This window comes from Akebia trifoliata, chromosome 16 (assembly GCF_017979445.1).
Source record: "Akebia trifoliata isolate Shusen 1 chromosome 16, ASM1797944v1, whole genome shotgun sequence".
Classification (NCBI taxonomy): Eukaryota; Viridiplantae; Streptophyta; class Magnoliopsida; order Ranunculales; family Lardizabalaceae; genus Akebia; species Akebia trifoliata.
The window spans coordinates 15,886,127-15,898,227 of NC_141390.1; the positions used below are offsets into that span (position 1 = coordinate 15,886,127).

At 36.3% G+C, this 12,101-nt stretch overlaps 1 protein-coding gene across 3 annotated transcripts; it reads right to left on the bottom strand.

Annotated features, from left to right (window-relative positions):
• Positions 1-808: 808 nt before the first annotated feature.
• Positions 809-11,681, bottom strand: LOC147382631 (Zinc finger C-x8-C-x5-C-x3-H type family protein). 3 transcript variants are annotated; one of them, XM_086427850.1, is made up of 10 exons: positions 11,525-11,681; positions 6,789-6,999; positions 6,504-6,601; positions 6,313-6,408; positions 5,907-6,000; positions 2,518-2,741; positions 1,856-1,962; positions 1,551-1,765; positions 1,402-1,464; positions 809-1,284 (listed from the first exon to the last, which is right to left on the bottom strand). In XM_086427850.1, the coding sequence occupies exons 1-10, from the start codon at positions 11,677-11,679 to the stop codon at positions 1,249-1,251; spliced, it is 1,299 nt and encodes a 432-aa protein (XP_086283976.1). In that variant the 5' UTR covers positions 11,680-11,681; the 3' UTR covers positions 809-1,248. The 3 variants fall into 3 exon arrangements, with proteins under 3 accessions (XP_086283976.1, XP_086283974.1, XP_086283975.1); XM_086427848.1 differs by having other exon boundaries at positions 1,551-1,774; XM_086427849.1 differs by having other exon boundaries at positions 1,402-1,456; positions 1,552-1,774; positions 11,525-11,680.
• Positions 11,682-12,101: the final 420 nt, after the last annotated feature.

The following is a 12,101-nucleotide window of genomic DNA, read 5'->3' on the forward strand; positions in this document are numbered from 1 at the left end:
AGGACCAATGTAGTAAAATTTAATCTAATAACCCAAAAAACCAAATTCAAGATTGAATGCCAAAACATCTGAAACTTAATCCAATTAACAATGAAAAATCACAAATCAAATCAAATACGGATAATAATCACTCAAAAAATAAACTTCAGATCAATAATTTCTCAAAAACAAAAAACCCTTCTCTCCTTCCATTCCACATATAATCCAACTGAGTCAAGCTTAGTAGACCAACTTATTGGATGGACCTTGACTTTGAATATGTGAATTATAAAACACAAATTGTTAATTACATGGTTTTAAAGGATTGACTGGCTGATTGGTACATATTTCATGATCGCCAGTCTTCAGAATAAGAGGAGACTTAAAGAGTGAGCTACTAACGGACCATTGAAGTGTGATGATTTTCTAGGTTAAATTCACTCTAACCTGCATGAAGAGTACAACATATACTCATTACAAACATTTTGAGGTTATCCAACAAAGGACATGCTTTGGGAGCAGCAGTGACACCCGTAACAAAAGGATCAGATACTGCTAAGAGGGAAATGATATTATACATCATAAATAGTTGAGATGGAAGGATAATTTAATTAAATGGATGCTTGAAAAACATGAAACAGGTGCTTTTCCTCTCACTAAGCCAATATATCAGAAGATGTACAATACATCGAACCTGTTTGAAGGTTAGAAAAGTCTACAGGGAGATAATACCAACCTCAAATGTTGTTTGAAACTCTACATCACATTAACCGTTTAGAGAGGATAATTCATAGGAGGCATTAAATGGAAGAAACGAAGACCCAAGATAACCAGGAAACTGGTCCAATTTAAGCCAACAATATAATATACTCGATGTTTCGTACATAAGCATGAGTATGAATAATGAAAATAAATATTACAATGGGATTTCTCATCTAGTTTCATCATAATAACAAATTTGCTGAGTGAACAAGGACACTACGCAATTTACCAAGAGCAACATTGACACGCTTCAATGCCTAAGGAATTCCCAGTAGTACGGTCAAGAGTTTGGGATCGCTGCTCCAGAAACTATTTTTCCACCAACTGTTACTTTTAAAATTCACTCTAAAGAAGAAGAAAAAAATTCTTCTCTAGTGTCACTATACAAGTGAGAGTTTTACAAAGACTCCAAAACCTTTGATATTAGTTGAGGTGCAAATTTAAGCACTCACCACCCTTGGTTGAAGATCCAATGAATATCGATGTTTCTCTCCAGCAGCAGATGAATTATACAAATCCAGCTGGAGGCTCTTCTTCTGGAATCTGAAAAAATAAAATAAAAAAGTATAATGGGTGATGTGGCTGCATGATGGCCCTCAATCCCAAAGTCAGAGCAAAGCAATTACTAAATATCGATCTAATAAGATACAATGTTTTTACCTCGCCAGGATTCCATCTATCCTTTAACCAAATACTTGCATTCCCCTCTGTTGTCCTGTTATCCCCGGAAAGGGGAAAAAAACACTCAAATCAATATTCCTAAAGGAAAATTCAATGCCGAAATAAAAGCTATTTATCTACTAGACTCACATTGATGCTTGTCCAACCATAGCAGTAGCAGCAGCATTTGGTGCACTAGAAAAAATGGTCGATTGGGTACCACTTGCAGAATTGGAGAACTGTGGTGCTGCCAATGAAATGGGGAATGGGTGGTTGTTTCCAGTACTATTATTGACACCATAGTTGAAGCTTGGAATGTTGAAGGTGGAAGTACTTCCAAATTGCTGCACTGGTTGTTGGGCTCCTAAAATCCCTACGGTATCACTTGAAATGAGAAGCTAAACATTTTGTGCATCAAAAACTTCAATTCTCATAACATCCTTCAACAATTCACCTTGAGTTCCAAATGCCGGTTTGTTCATCCCGAATGCACCTGAAGTCTGGCTAGAATGTTGGAAAGGACTTGGTTGCCCAAAAGTACTGTTTGATGGTACAGGTTGGCTGCAAAATACCACCGACAAAAAAAATTAATAAAAGTTCATGAGCTTGGATTATAGGACTTTCAAACCATGACCACCTGTAAACAAGAGAAGAATCAATTTGTATAGATTTATGTATCATACAGATCTTTGCAATTTATACAAGGATGATACAATAAGATTTTAGGGCGATTTACCAAACATGCACTGAAAATTGAAAAATTACCAAAATGGCACTGTTCTTTTTAGTTCCAAAATCGGTAATTTACCGTTTTCAGAATTAAAATATTTTCATTAGTGGGGGGAAAATTCACTGTTTTATAAAACAGAACTTTTTTTAAACAGTTTTACAAATGAAACTAAAACAGGAAAAGAATTTACTGCATTATAATAGGAAAAACCTTTTGCTATTCATTTCACAAATTTACTGTTTTGGTAAAAAAATAATAATTCCAAAAACGGTAATTTACCATTTTTGGAATTAAAATGAATAGTGTGCCGTTTTGGTAATTTTCCAATTTTAGTGTGCCGTTTTGGTAGTTCTCTCAAGACTTTATGTGATGGTAACGGATCTTGCCTGTTATTGGAACCAAGATTAAATGAAGTGCCAAGTTGTCCAAAACTCGAGACTGAAGGTGGCAAATTGTTTTGAACAGTCACAGGAGATGAACTGTGATTGGTCTTGGGAAATGGGTTTGGCCCAGTAGTAGTAGTAGTATTTGGTGAAATTACATATGGATTGCGCAGTAAGTTCTCGAACTCGATTAACTTGGAATTGAGTAGGTTCCTCTCTCTTTCAACCTGTACCATAAACCCAACAAGTTCTTAATGGATGATAGTTGTATTGTATGGTATCAAATTTTTAAATGAAAACATCCACAGTATTCTAGTAGCTCAGTGACTAAAAATGTACTGCAATGCCATGAATTTGGTACTCGCATAATGCAAATGTGGCAATTTTGAACTCATTTGAGATGAGAATAGGATCTCTAGGAAAGAATTAGATCGCTCGATCCAACTCGGGATCATATTGCGCCAAGATAAGATCCTTGTGTAATTTAGAAATCACATGGAATCAATCAAGATCGGCCCTATCATCCAATGTGGTTCAGGTCATTTTCTACAGAATTTGGATGGATTAAATTGAGAAGAATATTGCACCTCGAGTGGTCAAATATAAACACATTTTTTCTCAGATGCTCATACATCTAAATGATCCAATTAGCAGGATAGATAGTAATTGATTTAGAGGCCCTCCAAAAAACAAACACAAATCTGAATCTCAACCATTCCAACAATAGACAATTTTTGGACCATGTTCCTGACTAATATCGACCAGCTAAAGGTAGAATACTGGATTTAAGATCCAATCAGGGCATTCTTTAGCAGAAAGCAATCCAATAGGGTGACCATCAATTGGATGGACCAGATCAATGTACCAGAAAGATGATGGCTTTATAATGTAGACATATAGTGTCTCTTAAACTTACATGTTTCTATAATAAATTGAAGATCAGGAATTATCACCACTATCAACTAGTTCATATGAGTCCATCGATCTAGATCAACTGATCGATAGCTAACATCTTAAATTAGCCATCAAAGTAATAACTTTCAGTTGGATTACAGACTAAACTAGAAAACTGTCATCCATTCAACAGTTACGACAGTTAACTTTTGGATAATGTTCATTTGTCAATTCAACTCAGTTGTTTCCCGGTTACATCAACTAATAGGCCTAAGATTGGAGATATCCCGACCTTTTTGGGATCAAAGCCACAATAGTGTAATTTGAACAATAATCAAGATATGCTCCATCCTGAAAATCTTTTACCAAATCATCTTTAGTGGTATCCCAATAACTTTTAAAAGGAGGCCATAAAAACACAATCTAGACCCAATTCCACAAATATTGCAACGGACCTCTTCCTTTGCAAATGGTCTTTCCAACCACTGTTGATCTCCACTGATCCTATCAAAATCTGAATCATCCAGATGGGATCTAGTACCAAACTGCTTTGTACAACTTCTTATAGAAATCCACCACTCATTCGATTCTTCTCCCCTCCAAATCCATACCACCATTCTTCATTCCATTCATGCTAGGGTTGCAATGGGAAGTTGGCAAGTGCTAGCTAGAGTGAACCATGAAACCTACGTGTCACAAGTCCTGATTATGGTGAGAAATAGACAAGGATTCTTGGATCAGACTAGAATGCAAATAAAGCAGTGACATTTGTCTCACCACTTGGAACTTGGGAACTTGGGAACTTTGACGGGGAAGAACTTAAGAGTCAGTGGATACAATAAAACAAAGGAAAAGAAAAATTAATATAGCTTGTTTTGTGCAAGAGATAATATAGAAAAGAGAAAAAGCTAAGAAAATGGATGGCGTAAGATTTGGTAGAAAGAAAAAGTTAAAAATAGAAATGGTATAGCTATAATGGTAGGTAAGAATCTGAAGAATAAAGTTGTAGGCGTTAGGAGAATAAGTAATTGACTATTAACTATAAAACTAGCAAGAGAAAAAAGAGATAATTAACATAATTAGTGCACACCCCAAGTAGGATTAAGAGAAAACGTTAAAAGATAATTCTGGGAAGACAAGGACGAACTGATCCAAATAATTCTGGATGAAGAAAGGGAATATATAAGGTAAATGACCATATAGGGAGGGAAAGTGGAGATTATGAGAGTCACGGGAGAATTAGATTTCGAAAAAGAACTAAGATGGGAATTGCAAAATTTGAATTTTTTGACAGCATATGGCGGCCTCTCTTTTCTATCTTAATTGCACGACAAATACTGTGGCAAATGATTTTCCACGGAAAACTCTTATTTTCCTGTGTTTGACAACAAAGTAAACTAAAATAAGCGGGGACAAAGATTTTCCATAAACCCCGTATTTTCGGCTAAAAAGCTACACAGTTCTTATTCCTATTACTTAAGAAAGTAAGAAATCCCTTAATCAGCGCACTACGGAGCAAGCGGAGGCTGAAAAGCCGTAGTGCGGTAGGAAACTGGCGCGCGTAGGCTTGACTTGACTAAGCCCCGCTTGCTGGGTGGGGCCGGATTTGCCTCTTCAAGTGGAAAATCTTTTCTCTAGCGTTGTCCCACTTGAAATCACGGACCCTCGTTCTTTTTCGATTTATTTCTCTAGGTAAGCTGAAACTAAGTTCAGGTCAAAGTTTCTAGTTCACTTGGCAAAAGTGGTATAGACACAGTAATCTTCTAGCAACTAATAGATTTTCAAATCAGCAGAACACTCAATAGAATTAGAATTCCATTCCTTGAAAATGTCTAACGTCTCTCCCACTGTCACACATGTTAGGAGGAAACTTAAAATTGGATTTTTTTGGCTAATTATGACAAAAAAAACAGGGGGGAGATTGGGATCCGTTGATTCCTAAGAATGACTCGTGAAAAAAACACATGATCCCAACCCTTTAAACACGAAATCCAATGGTTGAGATTTATGAGTATCTTCATAATACATATCTCAGAGATACTTATCCCGAGGATAAATCTCAACCATTGGATTTTGCATTTAAAGGGTTGGGATAATGTGTTTTTTCCAGGAGTCATTCTTAGGAGTCAATGGATCCTGACCCAAAAAAAAATGTGGTAAAACCTCATTGTAATGGACTTGCTTCTGCAGGACCTCTTTGACCCAGCATTGTTGCACTTCTCTTATTTCACATCATATATTATTTACGAACAATGTTCCACCAACCAATGATACCACAAGAAATCGTTCTACACATAATACATGCAACTACAAGATCTTCCCCAGGATTTTTACCATTCAGATCATATTTGCACACAAATATTCGTTTCTACCCCAAAAATAATATAATAATATGAAAATGCATAAGCTGCATTCAGAGCTTACAAAAACTATATAACCCTAATGCATCAGATGCATTACTTAGAAATAGAGAATGAAAGGTGTTGTCTTCTACTTACAATTGATAACAAGCTCAGACCCCGCTTGGCATCATCATATGCTGCTGCCCTCAATTCTTCGTAGCTAATGTCACCGCCAATGTCACATGAGTTGCTGTGAACAATAGAACTCAAAGTTTAGGCCAGCAAATACTATTATCTAGGGCTTAGACCCATAGCTCAGTTGGTTTAGCAAAACAACTTTGAGGTGATGGGTTCAAGTCCAGCTTAACCATCAAAATAATAATAATAATAATATTAGGTTGAACTGATTACTTGATCTCAAGGAAAGAAGAAACAGAAGCAAACAATGCTAAATTTTCTTCTTTCATTTTTTTGGTGAACTAAATTTGTCAAACTTCTGTAAAGGGCAGATAACTAAGGACAAGTGTAAGAAATTATACCTCATATGGGTAAAACAACTTACTATTTAAAATGGCCATAACAGGTAAGCTTCCAAAGTGGTCTCTCATGTTCAAAATCTTCAATAATTAGGCGTTTGCACGACTCAGGATCTGTGCACCTATACATACATCAATGCACATTTATTCAATGCATATCGGATGAGTTCAAAGCAAAGACCGAAAGATTGGTATGTCCTACCAATAGAAAACTCACTTATGATTAGCCACCTGAGGCTGATTATCAGCTTGTCGAGATGGTGTCGAGTTACCAGCCGCAATGGCAGACAAACGGTTCCACTTGTTTTCAAATGGCTGAGCCCAAATGTACATGATTACAAACAACCACAATATATGAAATCATTTGATTAAATGACCATCGGGTGAACTTCTAAGTAGGGGCTATAGAAATGTTGAAAATGACTCCATAATGCTTAAATTTTCAAGATAACAACTTCCTTTTCACTAGTTATTGGAGGTAATGTACTATGCCATGACAAACCTTGAATTGATTCTGATGTTTGGCACCAGCATCGGAGGGGCCTCTCGACTGTGTGCTGTTTTGTGCGCCAAATGCAATAGGATTTGGCTTTTGTTGCTGCTGATTTGAGTGCTGAAAATTTGAGCTAGCCTGTCCGAATCCAAAGGGATTAGTTTTTGCCTGTTGTTGTTGGGTAACATGTGAAAACTTGCACCTTTCACCATATTGACAACTGGAAGAAACAAACCAAAGTTGAAAATATATTAGATTTCACATTGGGCTGAAAGTTAAGACTGCAAATGTTAGTGTGTTTAGATGCTATTTTAGGCATCCACCTTGAGATCTTGATCCAAATCCAACTCTCACACATAGATTATAAAGAAATAAATAAAGAGAAGAAAAGGGATTTTTTACGCGGTTCAGTAAACGTGCCTACGTCCATGGGGACCCATTCTACTATAATGAATCTCTCTATAACATGATCTCATCTTCTTTTTCTTTTTTCCTCTCCTCTTTTATTCTCTCTTTTACAATGGCTTTTAGCCCTTTAAATAGAGAAACACTAAGCATAGTTAGATTACCGTTTTCACATTTATACCTATCCAAAATTTAGTAATATCTAAAAGTGAAGAATCCTCCCAAATTGGGATGGATTCTTCCCTAATTAGATGGAGTTTCTCCCAAACGTTGCCATGTGTCAATCTCGAGATTCCCACAGATTGGTGCAAAATGAACGGTCTAGATAGCAGACGATTTACCCCTCCACAATAGCCCCCTCTCAATGGAGATTGATGTAGCAAAATCCGCCTTCAAGAACTCTATAGCTTCTGACAATCTTTCATGAATGAGCACCATCCCTGATTTCCAAACTAGTATGATAACCTAAGCTTCTAAGCTTATCTTATTCCCTGTTTAGCGCAAATCTGATCTTCCACTTGGTTGAACTTCCATAATAAGTCGAGGTTTTAATAATGGAACCAACTATCTTGAAAGTCGGGTATGGATCCCAAAATGATCCAAGACTTTGATAAATAGAATAACCAACCTATAAGTTGAACTTAGATCCTGGAATGATCCAAGAATTTTTGTCCAATAAACCGATCAACCTAGAGTTAGGTCCAGTTCCTTGAGAGGAACCAAGTCTTTTTTATGTGTCGACCGACCAACAAAGAGGTTGGATTTCCTTTTTGTGTACCAATTGACCAACAATGAGGTCAGATTCGCTTTTGGTGTATCGACCGACCAACAATGAGGTTAGAATTGGTTTTTAAGTTAAATCGAGCCTGAAGACTTACCCATTTTTCTAGCTATCTACAAGAATAAGACTCGGGTCCCACGCTGAACCATGTTAAAATGCTTAACCATTTTCTCCATGTTCAACCCAAAGAATAGGGCTCGATTTCCAAAATGAACCATGCTTTAAAACTTGTACTTTCTAAGCCTACACAACCTTAAGAGTGGGGCTCGGTTCCCAAAATGAACCGAGTCTTAACCTTCTTTAACCTACTCAACCTCAAGAGTAGGGTTCAATGAACCAAGATTTCACCTTCTTGAACCTACCTAACCTCAAGAGTAGGGCTCGATTCCCAAAATGAACCGAGACTTAATCTTCTTGAACCTACTCAATTTCAAGAGTAGGGCTTGGTTCTCAAAATGAATCGAGTCTTAACCTTCTTGAACCTACTCTACCTCAAGAGTAGGACTCGGTTCCCTCAATGAATCAAGACTTAATTTTCTTGAACCTATTTAACCTCAAGAGTACGGCTCAGTTCCCAAAATGAATCGAGAGTTTACCTTCTTGAACCTATTTAACCTAAAGGGTAGGGCTGAACTCCCAAAAAGAACAGAGACTTAACCTTCTTAAACCTACTCAACCTCAAGAGTAGGGCTCGATCTCAAAATGAATAGAGACTTATCCTTATTGAACCTACTCTACCTAAAGAGTAACGCTCGGTTCCCTCAATGAACTGAGCTACCTTATTTAGTTACTTTAATCATATAGAAGTAAATCAAAAGATAACCGTATTTTATTGATAAATCTTTTTAATAACATGGGGTTAATAACACTGATCATAACAACCTCTATTTACCTTATTAAAGACATAAATAACAGAGATTCTATCTACCTTATTGGAAACTTAAAAACTATAATAATAGTACCTTTTTAGGTAACACCCGAGTTCAAGTCCCCACTAATTGTGCTTGGATTAAGCCCCCAAGTAATAATTAGCCATTTTTCTTGATGGACTCCCCAAAATAGAATTTAATAACTTTACCTCATAATCGGACTTACATTGAGTCACCCAAGTACACCATTTAACTCGATGGATTAGATTTTCACCTTGTGCACCGACCTACCAACAAGGAGGTCGGATTCACTTTTATGTACCCCTCAAGTCCCTAAAATTATACTTGAACCACGCTCCCAAGTAGAAATTAACAATGTTACGTCACAGTCTGGGCAAAGCAGTGTGACCTTCCTTTACACGTGTTATCATCGATTCCTTCCTTTGCACGAAACTGATGTGCTATCCAAACCAAAAACAAGGGTTTTAGTAACCCGATCTATGGGTTCCAAGTCTTGAGTCAGCAACTCATTAACTAGGTGACTATTTTCCTCTTTGATGAAACCCGAAGAACTCTATTTATTGCCGCCATTAAGTACCTTTTTTACCTGGATGTATCGCTTAGGACCTAGCAATATCATTACTTAAACCTCTCCTTATTGTACGTAGAACACATGGGTCATGGGAGGGTTAAATCCCTTGTTGTTGTCACCATTAATTAGCAATTTAAAACAGATGCCCTCCAACTCAAGGTTACATTGCAGATGACCTTTTTTATTTATTTTTCAAATCTTAATCATCTTCCTTTTGGAGGCCAGCCGCCTTGAAATCGGAGCAATTCACGCTCTTCTGATCTCTCTACCTACTTCAACCATACACCCCATCCACTTTTTATTATTATTTTCGATCTCTATCCCTCCTTTATTCTTTTTTTCTTTTTTTATGCATTTTTCAAGTAGGAAGCCCCCGATCATGGCCTCACCCTTGCAATTCAATAATCCATCATGATCCGACCTTGGGCAAAGTCAGATCAGAAACCCTACACTATATTATACTTGCAAACCCTAAGCCCACAAGGGTTTATCTTGGGGGTAGACCCAAATTACCATGTAATTTCTCATGATTTCTTATTCGATCCCACGAAAAGGGCCAAATTGTAAATGCGACTTTAGGCATCCACCTTGAAATCTCGACCCAAATCCAAATCCAAATTTCATTCCCAAATCTTAAAGAAACAAATAAAAATAAAGAATACAAGGGATTTTATACATGGTTTAGCATACGTGTCTTCGTCCACTGGCTCAAGGAGCCATTCTACTATAATGAATCTCTTTGTTACATGATCTCATCTTTTTCTTCTTTTTTTTTCTCCCTTATACAATGACCTTTAGACCTTTAAATAAAGAAACCCTAAACCTATCAAAGAAACCCTAACCATAGTTAGATTATCGTTTCCACATTTACCCCTATCCAAATTTAGTAATTATCTAAAGGGGAAGAATACTCCCAAATTGGGATTCTTCCCTAATTAGATAGAATTTCTCTCAAACATAGCCATGTGTCTGCCTCGAGATTCCCATTGATTGGTGTGAAATGAAGGTCCAGATGGGAGATGATTTATCCTCTACAATGTACAATTAAGCACATATGCACAAAAATGGGAAAAAAAGAGGGGGCATGATTGTTATGGAAGAAGATGCCTCGAATGTACACATGACTTTAAAACCAGTTTTCATATCAGATTGGTGCCCATGGAGTAGTTGACTCAGAATAGTCAAGCCATCCTGAACTGATCAAATGGATTTGCTAAATTTATATTTACATGTAAAACTAACTAGTTTTCCCATTATAAACTAGATTAATAAATGCTAGAATCCCGAAATTTCATTTATCATCGATCTCAAACATTTAAATTCTTAAAAAAATTGCATATATTTATATATGAACTGATACTTACAGGTCTACTCAGCTAAGTTTTCAAAAAAAGAAAATCAGACAAGTAGAACCGATTTTTGGATGATTCATTGAGGTGACCGATTCACAGTGGAAGACTAGGCAGAAAGGCCTCAGAGTAGTTTTTAAAACCATCCAACACATTATCAAATCAAGCATTAAGCATGTGAAACCTAAGTTGCAAGCAGAAGGCCAATGTGAATTATCCATCAGATTGACTCATTCAATATCCAAGATGACCCATAAAATTAAAATTTTGTGACTGAGTACATACTAATCCACATTATAATAAGAAAAATAAAAATTATTTAAAAATACAAATACAAATTAATAAATCATTCTAGGCAGATTTAAACGGTTTGACTCGTAAGAGACGTGATTGCACGAGTCAACTCGATATCAGGGCGTGAAACAATGTTCAAGATCTCCTCTGAAAATTATAAATGGGTATGAGTTGAGTCGATCAAAACCCCAGAAGAACGTATAAGAGGTTAATCTATTCTATATTTTCCCCCTAACCACACAAAGATTTTAGCAATTTCTAGGAAATAAAGATTGACAAAGAGCATCTTAATTATTTTCTTACAAAAAGAAAAAAAAAAGTTGATTTAGTTATTGAACGTTAGAAGTCTAAGAAAGAAAGAAAAAAAATTGGCAGAAATTCAAGAAAAATTACAGAAAATATAGAAACTACGATTAAAGAAGGAGAAAGAATGAAACAAAAAAGAGCTCTCTTACCTTCCACGCTGGAAGTTTCTGCAGGGCTCCTTCTTTCGGGACATCTCTCTCTCTCTCTCGCTCTCTCTCTCTCTCAGGAACTCTGGAAGTAGAAAGAGAAATATATAGATGTCCACGGCAGAGATTAAAAAGGTTTCTCCAGCACTGTCGATCATGGTTTTAAAACTAGGTACCAGGGTTTTAAAAATCGGATCGGGTTGGACTAGACCCGGTAACTTTTACGAGTAGTGTTACCAACTTCTTAAGTTCGAATTTGGGTTTGGAGTTTGTGATTCGCCAATCCAAATTGCACCCAGATCGTAAGGGTAGATAGAGAAAATTTGTTTCCGGGTTCGCTTTGATGTCCTAGAACTGTTCCCCTGCTTGATTCGCTTGTGGACATATATAATTAAAGTATATAAGTTATAATTACAATTATAATACTAAAAAATTCTAAGTTAAATAAAAATAAAGTAATACCTTAAAAATGAATAATGAAAAAAATAAAAATAAAATCAATTAAAAAAAAATTTTGTTCCTCAAACTAAATTGGTGGGTTCGTCGAATTTCATGCTTTGGTTCGCTAAAACAAATGTTT

Bases quoted from the DNA above. Each gene is read 5' to 3' on its own strand.
- LOC147382631 (XM_086427848.1), bottom strand. From the start codon at position 11,679: ATGATCGACAGTGCTGGAGAAACCTTTTTAATCTCTGCCGTGGACATC. The intron at 7,000-11,524 runs GTAAGAGAGCTC...TGTTTCTTCCAG, and splicing joins AGAAACTTCCAGCGTGGAAG to TTGTCAATATGGTGAAAGGT. The intron at 2,742-5,906 runs GTAAGTAGAAGA...TTTATGGTACAG, and splicing joins GTCTGAGCTTGTTATCAATT to GTTGAAAGAGAGAGGAACCT.